At 42.1% G+C, this 26,927-nt stretch overlaps 2 protein-coding genes across 2 annotated transcripts in view; one reads left to right on the top strand and one right to left on the bottom strand.

Moving 5' to 3' along the window:
- The window catches only part of zgc:92140 (uncharacterized protein LOC447854 homolog), a 670,238-nt gene that overhangs the window by 197,314 nt on the left and 445,997 nt on the right, over positions 1-26,927 (top strand). The gene's annotated exons all lie outside the window — the stretch shown is intronic.
- ell (elongation factor RNA polymerase II) overlaps positions 1-26,927 on the bottom strand; it is a 48,905-nt gene that overhangs the window by 9,247 nt on the left and 12,731 nt on the right. The window contains exons 2-7 of the mRNA XM_049587231.1: positions 24,117-24,161; positions 10,493-10,614; positions 8,019-8,182; positions 5,249-5,499; positions 5,032-5,156; positions 612-693 (exon numbers count right to left, since the gene is read on the bottom strand). Coding sequence (XP_049443188.1) covers positions 612-693; positions 5,032-5,156; positions 5,249-5,499; positions 8,019-8,182; positions 10,493-10,614; positions 24,117-24,161 — 789 coding nt within the window. The remainder of the gene's footprint in view (positions 1-611; positions 694-5,031; positions 5,157-5,248; positions 5,500-8,018; positions 8,183-10,492; positions 10,615-24,116; positions 24,162-26,927) is intronic.

Below are 26,927 nucleotides of genomic sequence, written 5' to 3'. Positions count from 1 at the left end.
GTTTTTACTTTAGATATATGCTTTATTTTACTGTCTCATGTTCGCTGTCCACCGTGTCAGAAATTATGTGAAGCTGCTACTCAAAAACTCAACATTTCCTTATTTTTCTGCCTCACGATAAAAAAAAATTCCTTCACAAAATAACAAGGGGCTTTTATTGAGAAGAATCAACAGGAAATTAAGTATCACTGAATTAGTGCAACTTTGGTAACGGCTTTTCTTCAATAAAGGCAAGTCTAATAATACAGCAGGGAGGAAAGTAAAAGCAGAAACAGCTACAGTGAGATGTTGATGAAGAGCTGCAGACAACAGGCTCTTACTGCACCTCTGTAAACAGCTCACCTCCAACAGGTGAACTTCTTTTAGCAAAAATAACAGGGGACTTCAGCTGTGGACTGTGGACTTCAAACCTTCATCACTCAAGACAAGCCATCATCAGTGTGACACACCTTTATGTGGGCAGCCCTGTTGTACTGGAAATGCAAATCCATGTGGCACTGGGCTGTCGGCCCAAACCAAACCAAGTCAAGCCAGGCCAGCCCATGACTGTCGAAAAGGGGCATAAGTGTGTGAAGGTGAGAGAGAGGTAGAAGAAGGATCAAGACTCTCACCTGAGATGGCGAGCTGCTGGCCAGCTCTTTGGGCGGGCTCTCCAGTGGAGGGGCAGAGCTGTTCTGGGCCTGGCTCTGTTTCCTGAAAATGAACACATGCATGTATGAACACACATAAAAGGAAGCTTGAAATCATTTCTGCATACCAGCACTGCAGGAACACTGATTTATCTATCCAACTACCTGTCAAGGTGACAGATTTTCATCTGCACTGATGCAACAACATCAAAGGCTTCACCGACATCTGACTGTTCCTCCAGTCCAAGTGTTGCTAACTGGTTTAACCAACACATCAAAGGCTGAAGCCATCACGGCCATGTGTGCCCTTAGAGCTTGAAAATACCCGAGAAAATGCACAAACCACATAGCTGCCATTTCTCCAGTGACAAGCTAATTCTACGGATGTATGAGGACCTTAAAAACAAGTTACAACAGTTGCTTTGTGAAGCTGAGTGGGTAGCTATGACAACAGAGCAAATGAGGGCCTACTTGACAAAGCAGCACTTTATCATAACAACACACTTCATGTCGGAAAGTGGTCGGGAAAAACTTCAATCATTAAATCTGTTTACAAGTTTGCAACCAGTTTAATAGTCCAATTCTGCTATTTCTTCTCCACAGAAGAATACGTGTAATCTCACAGACGCTGCTTTGATGGTTGAACAATTTTGGCAGCTAGTTCAAGACGAGTGAGAAAGTGGCATGACACTCTACAGTGACAGTGAGAAAGCGAGAGATGCAGAATATGGTACTGCAGCTCATTTTGCGCATGGATGTTTGAGAGGTTTATCAGACAATATGCACACTACACAGTTTACTACATGGCCATTCAATGAGATCAGGGACATGCTGCGCGGCTCGCTTTCATACCACTCAATCCCTGACCACTTGCACATGAGTTTCTCTGCAGTGTTTACATCTGGATTTAGAGCCAAGAACCATCTTAGTGTCAGGTGTGAACAGAGCCTCAGACTGATTATGATGCACTAAACTAGTCCGACCTCTTTATGTAGCAGATTCATCCGTCACACAGCAGAAGTGGCAAAACAACAGCACTGTGCCAAACAACTGCTGCTCAACCTTGATAAACAGAGCTCAACCAAGTTAGCCAAGTCGAAGTTCATACCTAACAACCAACCCGTTGATCCTGTCTTGTTTTAATACATATTCACAAGCAGTTAAAGGTGCAGTCTATGATTTCAATTCGATACACTTTGTCAAATTCATCAAATATCTCCTCACGGTCCACTAGGGGTCTGTTCTGTGTGTGTGCTGAGAAATATCCGGTGTTCATACACAGCCCTGGTTCTCTAAATTGGAAACAAAGTGGATTGGACCAAGCGACACAACAGTGAGGGGATGTGCTGGTGCACAGGACTGGGGAAAAGCACTGGGAGCGGTAAATGTTGTAGGCCTAAATGACAGGAGAGGTGTATCTGTATGGGTGTTGAATTCAAATTTCACACTCCACCTGTAAGATTCAACTGTTAAAGCTGAATTTCAGTGTGTTGCTTGCTTGCTTGATCAGACAGTTCTGGTTCTGCTTCAAGGGATTTACCGATGCGATTAAAGAAGCCACTGCTCTAAACACGACATTATAACCTGACATGCTGAAGAGCACTTTGCACACACAGAGATGCTGCTGTCACAGCTGATGACATTATCAGAAGGGGGCAGCTGGGTACACCAAGACTCGTCAATGCCCCACCCTAGTTCAATCAGGGTGTGTGTGCTTGTGCGAGTGTGTCCCTGGTAGGGACAGGCAGATAGACAGGCAGGAGCTACGAGTGAGACAGCAGGCAGACCGATATGGCTGAACCTTGGACGGGTGCCACCTCACACACGGATCAGCATGTGCTGGAACACTGTTGCATCATGTGCGTTCCAATCGTGTTGCTGTGCTACTCCTGCGTGACTGACTGCATTAGCTCAAACTCTGGAGGAGCTGGGGAGGGGGAGGTGGTATTAGGTGGGAGGCTGTGGTTCTTAATCAGCTGATACACTCACAAACAGAACTCAAAGTTTAGTTAAAAGAGAGACACACAAATAGGGTCAAAGTATGTGTAAACTGTTACACCTCCTTATCTCTTAAATCCTTAAAATCTACTGCTTCTTTTTTGTTTTTTGTTTTGTGTGGTTTTATGTATTGTCTTATTTTCTGATTTTCTGATTGGCAGTTCAGTTCAGTGCATGAGAGGAGAAATGGGAGAGAGGAAAGCAAACAAACAACTAAAGTCAAAAGGACGCAAGATCAAAACAAATGTTATATTAGGTAAGATTATTTTTTTAACCATTGAGATCTTTAGCAGAAGGGGTTCGTAACTGTGTTATTATTCGCTAGCACACAGTAAGTATCCCTTTGTTCTTTTAACATTGGGTTGTTGTGTTGTGTGTTAACTGGCTAACTAGCGCCTTGAATTCGTCCTGTCGGTCTTCTGATTCCCCTTTTTGAATGACGCTTGCCACCTGCTGGTATGGAGAGTTATTTCCTCTCATGCAGGTGCAGGACTATGTGCTAGTAGAGCGGTGCAGGGATGGCGTTTTCTTGTAGGCTGATGCTGAGGTTAGCATTGCCCTACTTCCCTCGTCGCAAAGTCAGTGGGATTTTTCCACTGGATTTTGGATTACTGCGGAAAATAAGCTCTGTGGCAAAAATATGACAAGCTATTCTTCACAAACTAACACCACTTTTATGATTTTTGACACATAAATACAATCGTCACAAGAAAAAAGCTAATGTTGGGCTATAAACTAACTACACCACAGTCGTATGACTTCAATGTCGCCACCACAATGAGGCTGTAAAGCCATGTTCGCCGTGATGATGCTCTATTGTCTCATTTAGCCCACGTAAAGGCTTCAAAGTTAAGGAGTGGGGTATTTATTGATTGAAAATGTGAAAATCTCTTAAACTTGTGTTAAACACAGACCTTATTTCATGTGTCCTACCAAAAACCCATTCAAAAACCTGCTGACTTCAAGACGAGGGAACTGGGGGTGTTGAATAGCTAACTCATTCCCGGTTTAGGACTCATTCTGCAGCACGGTGTTGGTCACTGGCTGTAGTCTTTGCGGTGTGTTTATGTGCAACTTTTTGGCCGAGACATGAGACGATGCAGCAGTCGGCCTTTGTTGCCACTCGTTCTTTGATGTTAGTTTTAGTGTGTCTGGGCCTTCATAAAGACCATCTTTTAATGTCACTGTGCCAGTAAGATTGTAGTTTGTGTTACTACACTAATTATAATGTGAGGCATTTTGCTTTTCTATATCTGTAGACTATTAAAATATCCAAAAAACTTTCATAAGCCCCAAACTACACAAACATACCATAAAACTAGCAGCAGTCTTAACGAAACCTGGAAATTTCAGCAAGTATACAAGGCAGTATATGTTGCAGGGTTATAGCCCTGCATTACAACATCTAAGTGTTTCTATTCTTCTGGTCACTCCGTGTTGACACTCTCGCTGCCTTTAGAGTTGCACCACAGTAAAAACTAAGCTTATCATGGAGAATAGTAGCTATTCTTGAGTCCACTACGTAAACACAAACTGAGCACCGGAGCATTGCTGCCTGGTCTATATTTAGCTAGCTGGGAGCTTGCTTTTCCTTAGTGTCCCAGATCCTGAGAAACCAGATTTTTCCACTGGGAAGAAGGCCAGCAGCTCATTCTGTCAACAAAAACAACACTTAGACCAAAATCTGTGGCGCACACAAAAACTTCCTGGGGACACACCTGCCATTCTTACACATAAAAGGTGCGTTTTACACACTTACGTTTTGTATTACACAATTATGTAATTTCAAGTGGAAAGAATTCAATCAAAGACAGCCTTATAAATGTATATATATATCCTAAATCATACCTCTTACACTATAATCTTATTTGGTTATGTATCAAGATGTTAAAAGGGAAAGATTTGGCACACATACTAGTCATTCCATTATAAGAGGACATTTCTCTACAAAGCTTGGCAGCTCTATGAGTCTTACATACCAGAGCCATCACCCTGTGGCCTCATCCTCACCACAGAGTCGACACAAACAACAAAACAAGGTGCACTGCAGTGTCACAAATCGGTGCTCCACAACACTGAACTGTAACTTGAGAATAGTCTACAGAAGTATATCAGATCTATACCAAAGTTAGACACACAACAAAAACTGCAGTACAACAGTATTTCCTGCTGTTGCTCAGAAACTCAGGGACCTTAGGCTGCCAGCATGCTCCATCATAATCATTGCAAAATGAACTTCCCCTTAGACTGACTCATAACATCATCAGTGTTAAGGGTAAAACAAGAATTGGCCATTTAGAGGATATAAGGATGACTAACTTTCTGCTGTGTGACAAATTCTACCTATTCTATCATTAGAAAAAGGTGATGAGTGGGTTAAAAGTGAGAGTGATCTCTGACGTACTTAAACAGGATTCTCTTGAGAAGCTGCTGGTCTCCTTCTGTGTAGCCCGGCCAGTCCTTCTGAATATCCTTATACAAAAAATCCTTCAATGTGAAGGTGTTGTCTCTCCCATTCAGGTTCGCCACCTAGGAAATGAGATAGAGGCATGGGTGAGTCTATTTGCCTCTGCAGCTGCTGGAGGCGACTAAGGCAATAAATGTATGTGTGCGCGTGTAACCTGTTGCAGGTGGCTGTCCAGAGAGTCCTTATCTAATGGCAAGAGGCCATCTTTCTGCAACCTCAGGATCAGCTCAGGCTTCTTGTAAGGCTTGAGGGCCAGCAGGTGTGTGAGGCGCTCTCGGAGAGGCCTGTGCTGAGCTGTGCCCTTCTTCAGTGTACCGCTAGAGATGATGACAGGCCGAGATGTCCTCCGAGACGGGGCGACGTCAGAGAGGCCAGGTGCCGGTTTCCGGATCTGAACCTTCTTACCTGAGGTGTGGAGATACAGAAGAAAGGGAAGAGTTTGAAATTAGAGAAACTGGATAAGGAATAATCTAGCAGATTTCTGATTGATCAAATTGTCAGTGTCATCACAGTATTTTCTTCCATCCATCCATTTTCATCCGCTTATCCTGGGCTGTGTTTCAGGGGTTGCAAGCTGAGCAAAGTACTCCAGATGTCCCTCTCCCCAGCAACACTTTCAAGCTCCTCCTGGGGAATCCTGGGATGTTCCCAGGCCAGACGGGATATATAAACCCTTCAGCGTGTTCTTGGTTCTACCTCAGAGTCTGCTACCAGTTGGACTTGCCTGGAATATCTCTAAAGGGAGATGCCAAGGAGGCATCCTGATCAGATGCCCAAACCACTTCAACTGGCCCCTTTTGATACGAAGGAGGAGCGGCTCTACTCTGAACTCCTTACCCTATCTCTAAGGCTGAGCCCAGCCACCCTACAGAGCTAAGTTATTCTGGCCGCTTGTATCTACGATCTCATTCTTTTGGTCACTACCCAAAGCTCACGACCATAGGTGAGGGTCAGAATGTAAATGGACTCGTAATTTGACAATTTTGCCTTCCAGCTCAGGTCCCAACGCCTGCATCACTACTTAACGGCCTGTCCATCTCACACTCCATTTTACCCCTTGTGATCAAGACCTCGAGATACTTATGGTGCGTGCCGGATCACATACTTTTTCTACTTTTAGTAGGTACTGCAGCTGCCCTTAAATGTACATACTGTTCCATGCAGTATGAACACAATTGGGACATACTACTGTCTCATAACAGTACGTCCTGAGCTTTGTCCCTCTTGATAAAACAAGATGAGACGGAGATCAATCCAGAGAGCTCTGCTGTTGCTACTTTGCAATATAGGCTATGTAGTTTAACTTTAATGTTATAACTGCATAGATTGTAGATTTTACCATATTATATTTGTGAAAGGAAAATTACATCTGCAGTTCTCTGACATTGTCATTTTTATTGTTGCTTGTAAAATTTATGATTTGTTTTGTTCAATTAAACAATTAATATTCCTATAATTACGATTCAACTGGTCGTCAGTTACTTGAATGCGCTGTAATCCATCATTGTGACTTCTGACAGCTGTCAATCAGCTGTCAAGCTGTCATCTGTTTGTGGCTCAGTCTATGTGACATACAGGACTGTGGGTCAGAACAGCCAGAAAAGCATGATTGATCATTGTGGTATTTCTGACATACTGAATTTTGCATACTATGTATTGGGATATACTACATCTCTTTCTGGCATACTAGAAAGTATGGTAGCATGGGTATTGGAACACACAGTTAGACTCCTTCGCTTGAGGCAGTAACTCTCTCCCAACCCAGAGGGACCAATCCACCGTTTTACGGCAGAGGACCATGGCCTCATATTTGGAGGTACTGACTAGAAACCATATAAACTATCATCACTGTTATCATTCTATAGGAAAAAATAGTTTGTACAGTTAAGCATCTCTAAGATTTCAAATGACAGGAGGAAATTTTCAGTACTACTATCGAGCACCGAAACAAAAGTGCTGGTAGAAAAGGACTCAAGAGACTCCTTGGCTGGCAGCCAACACTTGCTTGTTTTCTTCAGAACAGAAAATAACTATAATCTCTTCCTGAAATATAGTTATTTCTGTCAAAATCTTTTATCTCAGTGACTGATAATGGCTGAGAGAAGTTGCTGATGACTCACAAAAGATGTATCATGCACTGATCTTTACCGCTGCCACGTCCACCCGAGCTCACCTTCCATTACAAACATCAGCTATTATCACCTTCTCCCACTGAGACCTTTTTTCAGGTGATTCAGACTCAATCTTGCGTTGCCTCCTACTGAGACTGACACACTGTTTGCCTCCACAGCACACATGGACTAGACATCATTTTTGACTCACTGCTGAACAGTGAATAGGCTTACAGTGGATTTCTTTCTTTGCAGGCAATGAGGCAGGGCTGCTGTGGTTTTCTACTGCAGCTGTAGCACGATATGTTTTACAGTGCAGGTCAGAGACCAAAACAAAAAGTCAGAAAGTTGATGTATTACGCCCGAGGACATTTCCGCCTCTGTGTGTTTGAATTACGTTCATGGGGCTAGGAAGAAAAGGATCAGTGTGAATGTGGCACATTAGCTGTTTGACCACTGAGGAAGCAACCACCATCAAATTCAATAAAGTCCTGGTTACAGATGAGGCATGGTGGCAGTGTGCTGGCCCTCTGCCATTCAGCCCCAGACCCAAACAACCTGTCTGGTGCAATGTGAACCCATTCACCAGCAGAGAAAAGCTACACAAACATATGGGCCACTTGCAGGGTACAGAAATTTATCCATTCTCTTCATGCCCGTTAACTCCCAACACCTTTATAGTGTTTAAAAGGAAATGCCTCTTTCCCATCGACCAGAAGCTTAAAGCTTATTTAATAGTGTCTTTGCAGGTCTGTGACTGAGAAAATATCTGGTGTTTGGTGTTCTGCATGCGTCTGTGCCATGTCTCCTCACCTACGTATCTTCCCCCAGGCTTAATGACGATGGCACTCCTACTGCGAGTCTCCTCCTCGACCTGGGCCATGTTTTCCCTTGCCTTCTGGTAGGAGTCGTCTGTGGCACATACTGTAATCTTGTCCTGGATCCCACCCAAACAATCCAGCTGAATGCTCCCTTCACTGCCAAAACAAAGAGGAGATGTTGAGAGAGGAAGACGGGGATAGAGTGACCAGGAGTTTCAATAGAAAAAGAAAGGAAAGCATGGGAAAGGGAACGCCACTTCTTTTAAAAGGTGCTACATGATCAGTTTGACAGAGATAAACCAAGAACATGTTACATTTAAGGACACAAATCCACTGTCAATTCTCAGCATTAACCTTAAATCTCTCACTATTTGCAATAACCCACCCCTTCACTGTGCATTCCTGCCCAGATGAGATCCATTAAACGCCCTGAGGGCACAACTATTATTTTTTCAATTTCCATCCAACTGTGGGTTCCCACAGTACAGACTCAGTGCCGCATCAAATCCCATTCTTTCCCGACTTTCCGCCTCCCTTTGATTCCCCTCCACTTCGATGAGGATTTGGCAGAAAATGAGATGGTGCTGCTGGCGCAGTCAGTGGAAGCTCAGCTCTGTCATTTGGGCTTTAGATTGGAACTCAAGGTTGATTAGGTTCCAGTCAGAGATGTGGATGAACTCTACCTGACCCACTTGTTAAAAATATTTTCAGAATAACGGGGTCACAATCTCGACAAGTCAGAGAGGCAGAAGATTCTTGTTGTTCCCCGTTCTGTTTTTCAACTTCCTTCCTCTTCAACACAGACATCTGGTCTACTCCTTTGATTCAGTCAGCAAATTTTCTGCATATGTTAGGCCAGAGAAAGTCTAGAAAACAAGTTTCAAAGGCTTGACGCACAGAGGGGAATTGACAAACATCATAAGCAGGTTGACACAAAGAGACAACATTTGCAACGAGAGAAAGTCCTGCACACCCATTTTAATTTATACCACAAATATGCCAAAAACAAAAATGCATGCACTGTGGACAATTTGCAAAAACTTACTTTGTTTGATATTTAAAGCAGCTGTGCGGAACTTTTTACCATTTATAAAACTGTCCCTACTTTGTATCATCACCCCCCATCAAATCTCGGTCCGGCATTCACCGAGTGGAGAGAGCTGAGAGATTTGAAATGTTTTAAAACTGATCCCGAGTTGGCCCTTTTCCTAATCGACAGGTATGTGATTTTTGTTTATATTTAGAGAATATACCGCAACTTGTTAGACGTTGTTTCACTTCAATATATGACGACATGGAAGTTATAAGCAAGCTAAATGTAATGTTAGCTGATGTGAACCACTTTTGTCTAGTAACGTTACAACAAACGCCACAAAATTATCTGTGACTGTGACCATGAACACAAATATACAGCAGGCAGTTGTCCTCAGTTTATAAGAAATTCAGAGCTCCACCAGAGCATTTATGATTTTTCTCTCTCTCCAAAACAAATGCATGTGGTAATTGCCGGTTGCAGTCGAGATTTTACAAATGAAGCCAAAGGCAGCAGTCGGAATTTTACGACACCAAGCTGTGGGTGTCATACCGCCTCGACCAACTGGGGTGCTATAATCAATGAAAACGGAAAGTTCCGCACAGCAGCTTTAAATTAAGAAAAATGTTGGAAGAATTACAGGTTAAAGGGAATCTGTCACCTGCTAAATGACCACTTGTATATCAGTTACTCACTGTGTTGTTTTTCTTGCTTGCCTCCACAGTGAACAGCAAAATGCATGTGACTGGGAGGTACTGAGACTATGACTGGATAAACAAGACTTGGATTATACTGCGCAAGTTGTGTGATGGTTTGAAAAAGGATGTCCCTGTTTACTTCAACTCATTAGGAATATTTGCCCTTTTTTGGATTCTTCATTCATCATGGAGACGTGCGAAATAAACAGCATTTTCCTCAGAAACTCAATGTAATACGAGGTGAGTAACTGATACACAATGGGATCATTTGGCAGGTGAAGTATTCCTCTAACACCGTGTCTTATTTGCCTGTATCATCTTCCCACATTTGTTTTATTAAAAATAAATAGGGCAACTACATCATTTGCCAGAGTAATGGCAATAAACCTCAGGGTTTTCATCTTTCCATTTAGCAGCTGCTACTTGGAGCCAAAGTCCCGATTACGTTCATCAGAGATGTCTGTTAAGCATCACTGAGAGGCCTGGTGATTCACCTCAGGTCCCAACTATGTTAAACAAACAGATTGTCTGCCTGGAAACACTCATTAGGCAACTCTGTCCAAACACTGCTTATTATTTACACAGAGCTCAAAGACATTCAAAGGCTAACCCACAATTAAAATAATCGCTGACATTACAGTCAGTGAATCCATGTTTCTGAAAAAGAAGAAGTAGCTGCACATTTGATGGACGAGAGACAAGGGAAAGTGAGTGAGTGTTAGTGTTTTCTCTCACCTGGTGATGTACTGCTGGATGCAGTCGAAGCTGCCCTGGGGGTTATCTCGACCCACATTAGACAGGTAGAAAGTAAACGTTTGCAGTTCACCGGAATTTTCTGACCGTGGTATTGAAATTTTCTGTTGAAGACAAAGAAGAAAAACACACACACATAATGAACATGAGACATCCCTCTTCTTAATTATTCGGTGTCAGAGCAACCTTAATAAACCACAAATTCTACAGACACACATTTTCCAGAACAAAACCACAGTTCAATAATGATTCGATTTTTGACCTCCTGTGCTTTCTTCACTCTTTTTCGGAGCTGTGTATTATTAACAGCAGTGAGATACTTTTCAGACGAGCACTAGGGGAGGATGACTAACTGCACTCCACACCCTATTTGTAGACTTAAAGACTCATTTTTCTTTTTGATGTATTCAGTACTATAAACAAATGCCAGTTCTTTATTCCTTGAAAAGTTGGCCCTGACTAGGCAAAGCTGTGAGTAAGCCCCAGGCATTTTCTCACTGGCTTCAAAAACACTGAAAACCTCACAAACTGCAGCTAAAATCTACTGCCTTGTCTTCCTGCAGCTTATTTCTACCAGGACAGTCTGTGCACTGCAGTGTTCCTAATTGTGTGATTGGAGGAAGAGCAGGTAAATTACTATAACAGAAGAACTATGATCGGTATTTCAGCAGACTCTGGCCTTCGACACAGCTATGCACATCCTATTCGCCCCAGAATTACCCACATCCTCCCACACTACAGGTGTTAGCTTAGAAGACTACAGAGGAAGCTGAGTTAACCTCTGTCAGCTAACCTCTAATTAGACAGCTGCTGGACAACTTGTTTAAATGGAGGAAATCATTCAACACATGCCGGATGCTGCATTTGTGCTTTAAAATACATCTTGCACTATCACAGTCAGGCACTGGGGGAACATTTTAATGCAGAGCACAGAAGCATTTCAGTAATCTTCTTACAGAAATATGAAAGGGAGCAGAGAAAGCACAGAGTGACACTGACACCTCTTGGGTCTACCTGATTCCACCTCAAAATTGTTTTAACACCCTATCATTAGGATGTGCAGTCAGGAGTGAATTAATTGACACGTCCTGAAGAGAAAAACAGTGAGGCCGGGCAGAGGGTTGTGTTTCCAGGAGGGCCTGGCAGCCTGACCCCCTGCTCAGTTCTGTTTTCACGAGCATGAATTCAAGCGGTTTCACAGCCAAGGACCGTGCATCGCGCTGAGCCACGGTAACAAAAGATAGCTGAATTAGATGGTTTTAACTGGGAGCAGCTCATTGCCATTGACCCAACCTAGATCAGAGGCCCAGCCTGTGACTCACTGGCTTCTTCACCAGCGCTCAGACCAACGTGCAGTCACACTGTAGGCAGCTCAGCTTTGTTTACCAAAGGTCTCGACACGTGTGAAGGCTGCAGGTGGCCGACTATAAATAAATACAATGCCCTTTATTTGTCCTCCTCAAAGACCTGTGCTCTCAGTTATCCATAATGCTCCACCTCAGTATAACATTACACACAAACACACTGCCTGTGCTACAGCCTACCTCATACTACTACCTCATATTATTTCAAAGCACAACTATTGCAATATTAGTTTTACTTTTTATCATCATCACCACTGTGACAATTACCAACAGTTAACACAGGATGAGGACCCTCCTACACTACAAGGTTGTCACACGTAAGGACACATTTACAATGGCAGGAGGCGGAGGTGGAGACATTTTTGGCAGCAGAGGTAAAAACACAAACCCCAAAGTGTTAACCTCAAAAACTATTCTAAACGACGGTCTGACACTCCCGTGAGGAGCTGACCTGCCTCAGGGTAAAGAGATATGTTAACATAAGTTCTGAATGTTCTTGCTGCTTCAACCCCGTCTCTTGGCCAGCAGGCACCACCATGGCGAAACAGCATTCTTTGACAAGTTCTTCACACGGTTCTTACAGACTGAGGCAAGTTAGATTTAAGACTTTAAGCATTTTTAAATGCTGCTTAGAATGAAATGTAATACTAATTGCAGGAACAAAAATTGAAGGAAAAAAAACATGGATCTACATCAGTGACTAAAGGTTATGGACAATTTTACCCAGATGTTTATTGAAATATAAAACATGGTGGTTTTTTTTCATGGTAGACGAGGGTAGAACAGAACTGTGAAATACCTGACCAGGTTTTCTTGCTAATTTTGTTTCTCACTCTACATGTGGGATTCCATTGCCTTGATCCGCTTAAAAGACAACTTCGGTATTTTTCAACCTGGGCCCTATTTCCCCATGAGTTTGTGTGCATATGATTCATGGGTACAACTCGTTCTAAACCTGGTTCAGTATTGAGGGAGGCAGATGCAACCGGAGCCGCGAAACGAGCTAAAACGGTAATGGGGGCAATGCGGTAATGCATCCCGTATAAGTTTGCGCATTAAAAGTGCTTTTTTTCGCCACTGACCGGTTCAGATTGCCAGTGCTATGAGTGCTCTGAGTGGAGTCAACTGTCAGTCAGTGTTGGAGCAGAGAGGGGGAGGGCTGCCCCGCTGGGTACTGTAAGTGAGTATGTGGGTATGAAGTGTGTGTGTTACGCTAGAAGAGTCAGAGGACTGAGTCTTTTACATGCTACCCCCTGGAGTGTTACCGGAGTTTTTAGAGTGCTCAAATAAACGGGCCTTTTTCCCGAACGCAAGGACAGACGGACGGCGAGATGCTGAAGTTGTGGCTTGTGCTACAAATGGATGCTAACACTCCTCTCCAGACACTGCACCTTGCAGACCATTGGGTTTGCAGTGCTCACTTCTCCCAAGATGACTACTGCCAGCCGAAGAAGACATCCAATCCTGAAACACCTCTTCCTCAAGAAAACGGCTGCCCCACGAGTAGAGAGAGCTACAGACACAGTGGAGCAAAGCTCGTGACATCACACAGCCCAGAGGTAAGGGAAAGGCTACGTTAGTATACTATTTACAGAGATAGCACTGGTGATCTGAACTGGTCAGTGGCGAAAAAACACACACTTCATACACACATACTGACTTACAGTACCCAGCGGGGCAGCCCTCCCGCTCTCTGCTCCAACACTGACTGACAGCTGACTCCACTCATAGCACTGGCGATCTGAACTGTTCAGTGGCGAAAAAAAGCACTTTTAATGCACAAACTTATAAGGGACGTATTTGCCCCCGTTACCGTTTTCGCTTGTTTCGTGGCTCCGGTTGGATCCGCCTCCCTCAATACTGAACCAATTTTAGAAGGAGTTGTACCCATGAATCATACGCACACATACACATGGGGAAATAGGGTCCAGGTTGAAAAATACCAAAGTTGTCCTTTAAGAAAAACGTATTGCAGTAAATACATTGAGCGTCGTATATATATCGCCAAGTTTCAGCCATGACACATAATCTGGGTTAAATAGCCAGTATTCATGGAATCTGTACTTCCCCATGTTGCCCGAGGTACAGTGACAGCTCACTGGCAGACAGTGGATACTCTGCTCTTTGTATCTCAGTTGGAAACAAAATATAAGCTTTGTTAGTTCTGCCATCCTGATCTGGGTGACATTAAAGTGAAAGGCATGTCATGCAATGCAACAGAAAAGCAATCAATAAAATCCTGCTTCCAATGTCACATTTTTGGACATTAAAAGATTTATTTAAGACATTTTAATACCAGTAAAGGCCCTATTTTTAGATTAATTAATTCAACGCCTTCTATGACTTTAAGAATCCATGGGAACCCTGCTACATAGAAGCTACATCTAAGTTACAGACATCAACCAGACAGTAATGCCACTGCTAGCAAGAGAAAATTGCTCTGGTTAGCCCAGTTATGTCACTGTTACCTACATACTGACCTGTATTTCTGCTTTAAAATGTGAATTACAACAAAGAGCGAGGCAACTTCTGTCAGACACACACACACAAACAATATATGTTTATGTTTTTTAAGTAGATTACTCCAGGATGTTTAAACATCCTGCTATTTAGTGTTTGTTGTATGAGCTGTTGGAGGCTTTGCTCTGTGTCAACTGTGAAAACCACATTACAGGAACATTATTAGAAGTATTTTAAAGCTAAACTAGGCTGTCTATGCAGTAGAGAGATGCAAATACTTTTGAGATTGGTGCTATATGACCAGAGAAAACAGAGGAAAAGGACTGTGGCATTTCCTTTTGCCCAAGAGGTAAAAAAAAAAAAAAAATCTACCAGTATGCACAGCGCCACACTGAACCAACCGACACTCTGGCTGGCAGACAACTGATGCAAACTCGTTCGCTTGACATGATTGCGGCCGGCTGGTAACAAACAGATGTTGTATCACAATTAAATGGTAAGCAAATATGTTTCTGAAAATGTTTGAGGGGAGAGATAGGCAACACAGTGGCAGAATCTTGGTTGATATTTGATCAGCGCTGCTTAGTTTTACTGTTTGATCTCAATTTTTTTTCTCTATGCAGTAAACAGTATGGCGCCCACTTTTGGTGGTCCAAAAACTCTCGCTATTACAGCTAAACAGTGCACTAAAATATGTTTCTGAAGACATTTTAGGCGAGACATAAGCAATGCTAAAACATAAACTTGGTTTATATTTAATTAGTACTGCCTAGTTTTACTGTTTGATCTGAGTTTGGTCTGAGTTTGAGACAGACTGGTGGGTCTGTCTCTTGATTCACCCTACTCTTTGTGTCCGCGGTGAGGGCATGGGTGGTGGGCAATTCGAAAATGCCTAAGTCCAGCCTGTAGTTTGAGCAACAGCCCTGAGAGCCTGTGAAACTCTACCAGATGGCAAAGAGAGCTAGCCACTAGTTAGATGGAGGGGAGTTTACCACATTTCATTTACACATACTACCCACGCTGTTATGATACAGAGCTGGTTGAAAATCAGTGAAGTGCCCTTCTAAACACTATGTGGCAATTTGAATACAGGAAATGCATGCTCAACTGTACTATGCCATGGTGTTGAAACACATCCAAATTTACAGCTGATACCTGTGTTCTTGTTGAAACACAGAAGAGAGGGGTGGAGCGTCTGAATCCAGGGATGATTAAGAGGCAGAGGAACCGACAGAAAGGCAAAGCACCAGGTGCGTGACTCAGTTGACTCACATTGTAGAGGATGAAAGAGTGAGAAGAAAAAGAGGCTCCTCCACACCAAATGGCTCAGGCTCCGCATTAACGAAGTTCTGAGTATTGAAACCAGGATGTACATACATGACCTCACTCGTCCATGAAATGAGTACTTGTTCTAGAGAAAAGGGTCATCGGGTGAAAGCTGACACTCCCTTGTTTGTCATTAGTGAGTCGGCCTTTTCTTTGGTTTGTCTTTTCAGCGCATCTTGACTACACAACAGTCTTTTTGTGCACTTTGAGACTGTCTGTTGCTGACAGGCTACTTAATCACAAAGTTAAGTACGCTTGATTCAGATTCAGTTTTGATGCTTTGAATTTTATGCTTGGTGTCCATGTTTTCGTTGCTGAGGACGAGCTGCTGCATCCCAAGGGATTTGAGCAGAAATGGAAAATCTAGTTTTGAGTCCTCCTGTAATTTTTATTTGACGTTCTTTGATGAATCAAAATGCTTTGTCCTCTTGGAAAACAAAACAAAACAAAAAACCCTTCATTAAAATCAGTTTACATGCAAATTAAAAACCTTCCATGCAGCAGCGTTTGTTAAAGTGTTTATCAAAGCATCGAGAGCTTTAGTCTGCTGTTGCCACAAAACCCAGACAAAACAGAACAACGGAAAAAAAGCAGGAGAGCACACTTGAAAGAGCATGGAGAGATTACTTCAAACACAAGTTGAAGGGCAGAGACTGACAATGAAAGTATGCCATCTTTACAAGTAACAATCCCCTCTATGAAGCTTTTTCTACGGTTGGAAGTGGGTTTTTTAAACAGATTGCCTAACCACCCCCTCCTTGATCTGCCTGCAGCCAGCCTCGCCTTTCCTTCTGTATGGCATCCAGCAAACAATGCCTCTTTTAACGTAGGGGTCACTGGAGAGGGCTGACCTCCACACACTTTGTCTAGTCTAGTCTAGTTCTTCTAGAGAGAAGGGCAAACAAATCCGACACAGATAGAGGCCTGACACACAGTACATTTACATGACATTAGAGAAAATCCATTCATTGTGTTAGTCTGACAAAAATTGGACTTTTAAAACCCACATAAACATGGAAATCCAACTGAAATCATACTAAATCAAACTTCTCAAAGTTGGACTAAAACACCCAGATAATGTGACTGGGAGTCAAATTACTCCAGCATGTTTACAGTCAATCAGACCCAAATTGGCCGAGGTGCTCAGCGCATGCTCCACAGTGTCCACCCCAGGCTTTTACATAGAAGTCGAAAGCATTAAATGCAAAACAGAAGAAAAAGTGGCTGAAATGAGTTTCCTCCGGGGGGGTGGCTTGGCTCAGCCTTAGAGATAGAGTAAGGAGCTTGGACATCCGGAGGGAGCTTGGAGTAGAGCCGCTGCTCCTTCATGTCAGGGTCAGTTGACGTGGTTTGGGCATGTGATCAGGATGCCTACTGGGTGCCTCCAGTTGGAGGTGTTCTGGGCACGTCCCACTAATAGGAGGCTCCGGGGCAAACCCAGAACATGTTGGAGGGATTACATATCTCATCTGGCCTGGGAAGGCCTTGGAGTCCCCCAGGAGGAGCTGGAAAGCGTTGCTGGGGAGATGAACATCTGGGGTGCTTTGATTGGCCTACTGCCCCTGCGACTCAGCCCCAAATATGGATGGATGGATAGATGGATGGATGGATGGATGGATGGATGAAGCCGGTAACAACATGACAGCATCTACATCCAGAGCCGTGCATTTTTGGACGTACAAAATGTACAGAGCTATAAAGTTTCAACCATGGTACCAGTTTGCCGCAAGCTAACTGTAGCTAACTTGTTTGTTGATTGTTTGGTCTGTGATGTCATAGGTCAATTGGAAAAAGGTCCAACACTAACAAGCTGCAAGGGGACATATCGTCACCTATTGTAGCTCGGTCTGACATACTCTGGTTGATAAATTGATTCCCCTCCTGTGCTTGTATACTGGGAGAAGGACAGCAGTCAAATTAAATGGCCTAGTTGAGCTGTAGCCGTAGCTCAACTTAACTGTACATGTAAATGTACTGACGAAGACGAAGTGCTTTGCTTAAAGTCACCTGACTTCACCTATTTTTTCCTGTTAAAAGCAGCCAAAGTACAACAACCAAAGGCCAGCTGACCCTCAACATGTACTGTATGTACTATCTGCTCTTCCATGAAATCCCAAAATGATTGTGAAAAAAACAACAAAAAAACAAGCCCACTGTAAATCTCTTCACATGTTATCGTTCAGAATATGAAATAAGAAAACATATCAGATAAAAAACATGTGGCTGTGACTGAAACCAAAAAAAACAAACAAACAAAAAAAAAAAAACAGATGAAAAGTGACACAAAAACCAAACTAAATGGGCAACACTACTGATTTGCTAGACTGAAAAGACAGCTCTCTTTCTCTCTGACTGCCTCTGCTGCCAATTAAACAAGCAAAATTGCCAAACAGCTGTGGATAAGGGTCGACTTGAGTCAATGGTGCCGGATACACAGCAAAATCGGCGGTGGATATTTAGCCACATACATCCAACGATGGTCCACACTGCAAACTGCACTTAATGACAGAGAGCTAAAAGTCACTTCAATTGCCAGAATGAGATGTGTAGGAGAAACGCCAGAGTGAATGACAGAGTGACAGGCTTTATTGACCATTTTAAGGTTTTTCTGTATTATACATGCTTTATGCAGCCCATGAATGTGTAGTCTTTGGCCACTTCTCTGAACCCAAACCTGTCTGTAAAACACCTTGCATCTTTTGTCTGTTTTCCGTCTTTAAAGTCATTCCTTTTCTAAAAGATGAAAGAAACTTGTTATGTGTGTGCACACTTTGCCAGAGCTTAAAGAGAGAGCTGTACCAGATGAATGAATATGAGTGAATGAATATGGGAGCTCGTCGTGACAGCCAGGCCATCTGCTCTGTAATTTAGCCACTTTCACACTTCTGACTAGCATTCTGATCTCAACAGTAACAGATTTGCCTCCACGGTGAGCCTGCTGCATCAGTAAAAGACATGCCTTTACCTTACTTTATCAGCCTAACAACATCAGATAATAAACATCAGGTTTACCATCTGATTTGTGCAACTAACGAACATGATGCATATACCTGTGCTGCATGTATACACAGATATATGCTCACATTTCAATGCCTGCTCAAAGAAGGATATTTAAAAACCGATACTTAGAAAAACTGATTTTATTTGGTGATAAAGCATCGTTATTGAAAGAGTATGAGGAATGGAGTCTGGCTCTGTGCAGGATTGCAGTGTTCTGCACTGCAACGTTCCCAATTTTACAAAAAGATATTGATGGCAGGAAAGCAGCACCGAATATATCAAGACTCCAAAGGGATGCTTTAATAATGACTTTAAATTCTAAGTGTAGAAATCACAGACTGTAACAAACAACTCCTGAAAAACCCGGTGAGAGTTTGGAGAGCAGTCAGAGGATTTAACACATCTAGCCCTAAAAATACATTTTAAAACAAGCAGTGTGTTTATTACACTGCAGCTTGGGCAGAATGAGGTGTTGGCAGGTGTTGTGCTATAATGTGACGGTGCAGCTGTCTGTGAGCAGATTTTGTTTGTTTGTAACTCACACATGAGAGTGTCAACTTATATACCTGTAGGTACCAATGTTAACAAGCTGCTGTTCCCAACTGTTACCCTTCTCAGTGAGAGGGAGTTTGCACACTATTCAGTGTTAAATGAGGGGGACCCTATATAATAAACTAAGCTCCGTGTTCTTGCTGCATCAACATTGATAAAAAGAAAAGAAAAATATATAGAGCTGCATCAATGTATCGGCTGCACATTGGTATTGGCTAATATATTTGCCTTGTTGGCTGGCATAGGCCTATTGGCAAGTAAAGCATGGCATTCACTGGTGGCACTGGCCGATGTTTTCTGTTGTGTCACTTCAATTTTGCGCAGGCTATAAAGCAGGGTTTCAAACTAACAAAATGTGTTTGAGATAAAAAGAGATCTCCCCAGAGCTGCTACTGGGATGAAAGGATGTACTAAATTCACCATTGACTCATCAGGGAATGCACCTGTTTAGGGCTGCCCCGTAATAGTCGACCAAATGTTAGTCAACCAGAAAGGTCATTAGTCGGCAAGATTTTATTGGTCACTTAGTTGCAGAAAAAACAGACAGAAAAAAAACCTGTGAAACTCTATTATTAGGAGCTGCACCTCGTCAAAATAGATCAAAACTTATATGACTGGACCATGTGGGCATATAATTTGAAAGGACAGACACAGGAAGTGGCCACGCTCAGCAGTCAGACAGGAGTCATGTTACAAACCAATCACAGCTGACAGATATCTTTCCCTTCTTCTGTAAATATTCAGTCTGATAAATATGGAAAAGTTGATCATGTTAGTGCCGGGCTACCCAGAGCTTTACATCTGGCCTACACACTTATAAACAGCAAAAAAAAAAAAAAAGCACAGGAGTAGCACCCAGCGCCTGACCTCCTGTTTCCCAGGCGGTTAAACACACGGCATCAGGGCTGACCAAATTGGGGCCCTAAGCGAAATTTTATTTGGAGGCCCCCATCCCAAATGTATCATTAGGTACAAAATGACCGTACAACAACTTGCCATTTAACTTGACAACCTTTATTGGCAATAACAAATGAACTGTAGATACAGTAGTTTGGCTGTATGAGTCAAATAAAATAAAAAATTCAACCTGAAATAAATAAATAAATATTAAATAAAAATAACTTCAAACTGAAATAAATGAATAAACAAACCTGAGTCACAAATAGCCATCAATTACTCATCAAAAGAAAGTAACTTCCACCACCGCAATCCCCCATCCTCGATTAAACACTGAAAATAAAATAAAAGAGGGAGACAGGTTTTTCCTATTTAATCTTATTTTGTTATATTTCTCCCTCTCCCCTCTCTGGAGGCGTCCGATCTCCCTCAGCCCTCCGCCTCTCCCACCTTAATTAAACACTGAAAACAGAAATAAAATACAGAGACATTTTTTTCTATTTTCATCTTATTTAGCTATATTTCTCCCTCTCCCCTCTCTGGGAGCGTCCGACCTCCCGGCCCCGCACAGACCCCCGAGGCTTGGGTGTCCCTCTCCATGGAGCCCGTCCGCCCTCCCGTCCCCGCACATACTCCTGAGGCTCTTTTGGACAACATGTCGACAACTCTTCACCTGCTGCAGCTCTGCAAGTGCCTGCCAGCGCACACCTCTGATTGTTCAGATGTCGAGTGCTGTCAATCATTGCAGCGATGCATGGGCGGTCAGGTCTCTTCTCTCCTTCCTCAAGCTGATTCTATGCGCGCCTCACGGTAGCGCATGTGCGCATCCATTGCGCATATGCGCAAATGCGTCCCCTCGCGCAAAGTGTGGCCCCCCTTGGAAGATGAGGCCCTACGCACAGCGCGTGTTCTGCATTTAGGGAGGGGCGGCCCTGCGCGGCATGTGTATGGCCCCTAATTTCCAGGGCTGGTACCTGCGGTCATTCCACAGGCTAGTTAATACCATGTCAGGCATATAATGTGGGATCATTTTGAGAAGGTGAAGGACGAACCCAAGGTGAGATGTAAACTCATCTTCATTGGTCGACTACAAAGATGACGTATCATCTGAAACATGGAGGCTCGCTCAGTGTGTGACGTGCACTTGTAGATAAAATATAGGCCTATATTAATGAAGGTTCATTAGTACGGCTTTGTATTTCTCTGTAATGTAGCACAGTGTTAACAATGTTACTGACACTATTCTTTCTCACACCTTCAACTCAAACCATTGTATTGCCCCGTCCGTCCAAAATATATAATTTAATAATTAAATTAATATCGTAAATGTGGGCGACTCTTCAACTAATGGCTCTAAATGACGACTATTGGTCAACTAGGAAAATTCTCTTTGTTTCCCTGATAAAGCTACAAGTGAACAACGAATCCCTGTTGACATAGGCAGGAGGAGAGCTACCTGATTAGCTCTTATTAGCTGGTGGCTGAAACTAACAGCTAATGGAGATTGCATTGAGTTACATTATGATGCGTTCAATAACTATTCAGTAAAAATTCAGATTCAGATTCAGAAATACTTTATTGATCCCCGAGGGGAAATTATTTATGTTACAGGTGCTCGTTGCAAGAGAGGAAAGATACGTGCAAATATAAGAAATTTAAACAATAGTATTTACAAATATATAGTTAAATAAACAGGAATTATGAACAAACATAAACGTAAATAAATAAATAAATAAATATATACACACACACACACACACACACACGCACACACACACACATATATATATATATATATATACACACACACATACATACACACACACACACACACACACACACACACTGTAAACTGAACAAGATTATTTACACAAACATAATATATACAGTCAGGGTGAATGGGGTTATTGCACAAGTTAAATTAGATTATTGCAGTGTGTGAAAAAGTCTCAGGGTCACTCAGAGGGAGGAGTTGTACAGTTAATAAAGCAAAAAAGTAAGAAAAATGAGTATTAGGCGAAGGCAAATTATAATGTCATCATGATGTGCTCAATGATGTGCATCAGTTATCGACTGAATTGTTTTTTTTGAACACTGGTTTCTGTAATGGCGCAGAATTTTGCAATCGGTGCATCTCTAGAAATCATCAATGTTCAGCCATTCTTATAAAAGAACATGTTTTTGGATGACTTCTGTCTTCTCATAGTTTTGGTCATCATGTTCCTGGTGAGTAATTACATTTTCCCCAATGTCATCTCTGAGATCTGGGGACGTGGCAACTCTGAAGCTCCACAAGAAAGCACATTAGGGTGGACAACACAATGATCCTCCTTAGCAAATGCAGAAATTTGCAGAAGTTCAGATGCTGACGAGTGTAGCAGGCAGCAGTTAGTTAATAATTAATCACATGTCTACACCAAGGACCCACATTCAACCTGCATTACTCAATACGGTGCAAACCATTTTATATCACGTATAATGACCTATAATAACCTTATGTTAAACCCTTCATACAAGATAAGGGCACAAGGTGCAGACCAGGGAGTAGGGTTTAAAGTGAATCTGTAGGAAGGATTCAGACATAAAGACCCAGGATAGAGATGAATCACTCTATTGGAAGCACTGGGACAATGTTGACAGTGATACCCACAAACAGCCTATTGGGACAACATTTTGGACGAAGACTGACAGCCAATAAAACACTTGGATACAAGGCAAATCACCAAATGTACCAGCCCCTTGGATCCCAGCACAGACGTGCACATAGACTGTCTGTGCATGTCAGATTGGGCAGGCTCACACATGCAAACTCTGCCTTTTGCTCGTACAGGAAACAGTTGCTTGTGCAGAGAAAGCTTGTGAGTGCGAGGATGTTTATTGTCTACATGGGGACAGTTAATTGCTCATATAGAGAGTACTGGCACCCTAGTGTGAGTTTTGTCATTATCATAAACAAACAGGTACCAGCTGCAGAGAGAAGGCACAGTTTCTTGCATAATGGGACATAAAAACAATTCACAATCTATTGCACTGCTTCTTGTTTTGTTCCTGCACTTGGCATACCTTGTGCATTTATTGACTTCACTCTATTGCAGCAAAGAGGCAAGGCAGGCAGTGGCAGGCGGAGGTAACGTTAGCTTTGCTGCGGTGGTAAAATTAGCAGCTACCAACACCCAAAGATTTTACAAAGAACACAAACAAACATGAACCTTCCTTTATCTTTCTACACTACATCTGAGATCCACATGGTTGGTAAGAAAAGACATACTGACAGAACAATATAATTTTTTCTATCAAAATTAGCACAAGCAGGATTTTTTAACTGCAGGAAAACCTGCTTAACATATGATGAACAAAGTAGACAAGGTGACATTTTAATGCCACGCAAGAGATGTGAAAGAACCCAGTAGACGTTTCGCACATTGAGGAACCAAAACAAAATACTTGTGGCCAGAAGCAACAGAGGCAGGCAAACATTTGCCTGATCAGGTCTCAGTGACAGGGGTGTATTAAGATCAAGCGATGTTGACACAGCACATGACACATATGGCAAAAAGTACATCATTAAATTCGAAGAAGCTTTGCCAGCATCTTTCTTGCTGCTCTCTGAGGCCGACACTTAAAGACATGGCACTGAAGTGTCATGCTGGGGGAAGAAAAATAGCTAGCTTGCAGCTGACACCCGTGCAGGCATAATCATGACTTCTTTGAAATAAAAAAATGTGTGTCAGTTTTTGAGTTTTAAACTGCTCTCTTAAAAGTTTGAGTCTCTGTGTTGCAAACCATGATGAATGTAAATTATTTTCTTGCTCTGATGCCAGAATTCTGAAATACGTGTTAGCAGCTAACTGTGGTGATTGATCTGACCATCTGTAATAATGGCCTATGAAACAAAAAAATCATTTTCTATTATTTTCATTATTTCTGCAAATAAAAACAAAACAGTGAATGTACTGGATTGAAGGAAACAGTAAAGGAGAGACAAAGCAAGAGAATCATGTTCTTACCCCTTGATTTCCATTAAATCTGATCAATGGTCTTGACGACAGGACCTGTAAAACAAACAAAAACGGATTTGTTTAATGATTTTCACAACACATAAAAACACATAAAATCTCATTCAGACATTCATTTCCAGACAAGATAGCATCAGATCCCAGTAATGAACCACTTGCAGGTGATTTCCTTGTTTTAGCAAAATCCTAAATGATCGAGATGTTCTTTTTCCACCAGGACCTTTATGCTCTGCCATTTCTCCTCTTATCATCACGCTGTTACCTGTGACAGGCTGTTATGCTACCATAACTACTGCACAATCACATATATGTAGTGTTGAGTCACGTAGGTTTACATTAACAAAGGTTTATGACAAAATGCCTTGACGAAACAGACTGCCATGTGCACACAGTAAGAGAGAGGAGAGGGAGAGGCACTGTGCTGTTGCCAGAGGAGCCGCTGAATGAGTTCACTCTGAGTGGTAGCTCGCTAAAAGAGCCTGAGAAGTCCGGGGCTGTTCATGAAACATTCAGGACGCCACAGTTTATTCCACACTACTGAAGCTGCTCCTCTTTTTAGAACCACCGTGGAGTCGGTAATAATAATAATAATAATAATACCATGCTCTACTTTCAGAGCAAGTAAAATTAAATGAAAGTTCGCACTGGTGCTCCAAGTGACAATTGAAAGCCCTGGGCTGCCCATGTCAATTGCTCAATTTCAAATATGCAGTACAATGTGACAGTTTTAATTGGGCATAGGTATGGAAACTTCGAGATTCATGACCCTACATGTAAAATCACACTGTCACAACAATATTTTTCTTGACCCACATGTCCGGCATCATTCAAACACACTCTGTTTAAACATAATTCCAACTACCTGACATTTGGAGAGATGGAACATGGGGGAGAATGAAAAAAAGTATGTGATGGTAAACAAAACACCAGGCATCGACATTGCTTGACTTTTTCAGGTTTTTCATGCTTGTGAAAACCTTGTGAATCTGCCATTAATTCATTTTTTTCAGGTGCAGGCAGGAAGACAAGGTAGGTACTTAAACTATGCATCCAGTTCCTACATAAAACCAGTTTACCATAGGCTGACTGAGAGAGATTTACATTATAACCTCTCCTTAAGGAGACGTTAACCCCAGAGGAACCGCGATTTTAATAACATTTTCTATTCAAAGCTATGATATTAAAATTTAAACGCTGCATTAGCTCAGTGTACGTCACAAAGACAGAAAATACTCTCTCATTTTAGTACTGTGTGCTCTCTAGTTCTACAAGCTTTATCCAACAACTATTGGCTATTATATTAAAATCCAAGGCAAGTTCTGGTTCAGTGGTAACTTCATATTCAAGAGTACATCATTTATAAGTAAAACATTTCTTACATCTTTGACAAATGCTTAAATCAAATTAAAAATGAGGTGAGGCTTCCTCCAGTTGAACTATGAATATTGCCAACATGTGACTGAAAGTTGTAAAACAATAAAAACATGATTAACAGTTTTTATTTTATGGAAAAGGTAAAATATCCTATTTCAGATCATAAATTACAATAGGCAGAGTAATGCCCTCCTGTATGTAACGTCAGTTTTGGATAAACACAAAAAGAGGAAGGCATACATAGGGTTTCCACTTTGCTTCCAGTTGTATTGAGATGTTTCAGTATCAGTTAGACTGTCCTGGGGGTTACCCTACACTATGGGTTTATCATTTGATTTCTTATAACTGCATGTCTGGTTTCAGTTTCTCAGTTTCAAAGAAAGTAAATGAAGAACAGAAGCTCTTTGATTCCCCTAAGACAGATTCTACAGAAAGCCGAGTGACACAGGCAGGACTTTTTTTAAAAACAAAAAGTTATAGTTGTTGCCAAGCTACGACACAGAAAATGCCAAGCCAAAACAATCTGTCTTTGCAAAGTCAACCAAAACTGTATTCAAAAGTGTTTTTAACAGCTGCTTTCAGGACGTCAAGACTCGTGGTGCTGAAAATAATTTGTTTTCAGAGACATTTTATTGAGAAATGCTACCACGACACAAACTGTGAAGTATGGATGACTTTAGGAAGTAAACATGAACATCAAATAGAGGAAGTTACTTCGACTTTTCTTCCTTTGTGTTGCTTTAGCGGATCAAATGTGATCAAGCAAGAGAGAAAGAAGTTCAAGGGAGGTCAAGCTGTTAAAGACACAACGTGCTTTGTACTTCTGTCTGATCCTGACCCAGAGATATGAAGCATGCATACCAAGACTAGTGGGCTTCTGTCGTCCGTGCTGCTTCACTTAGATCAAAACGTTTACTTTTTCACTTCAAATTACCATTTGGCGTCATATAAACCCAACCAACAAAAGCCATGTGGTCCACATTAAAGAGCAGTGAATACTCTTTAATACAGACAATATTTCCTACAAAAGGCACCTTTGACGTCTAAGGTCATGCAGATGCACCACACCTTTTAGCTACTGGTGTTCAGTGACAAACTGCATTTGCGCAAAGGAATTTTGTTCATGCGAAAGTTGTGTGAGGCTGTCACAAAGTCTGATGCAAGATTTACTAACATTTATGGCCTAATAGCTGCACTGGAAATGCTGAAGTCTGAGACATGACTAACACAGTCTGACGTAATAGCATGTTTAATACCTTTTCACACATCCACCCCTCCCTTCAATCACTCACTCACCACTTACCATCAACTCCACTTCACTTACACCTGCGACTAGTGAAAAGTTTAAATTAGTGCTACTACTAATACCGCTGCTGCTGTTGCTGGTGCAACTACTATGACATTGTCTTGGCCAAAACCAATATACTC

This window comes from Epinephelus fuscoguttatus, linkage group LG10 (assembly GCF_011397635.1).
Source record: "Epinephelus fuscoguttatus linkage group LG10, E.fuscoguttatus.final_Chr_v1".
Taxonomy (NCBI): Eukaryota; Metazoa; Chordata; class Actinopteri; order Perciformes; family Serranidae; genus Epinephelus; species Epinephelus fuscoguttatus.
Note: the sequence above shows the minus strand (reverse complement) of the source record. Positions and strands in the feature narration are given on the sequence as shown.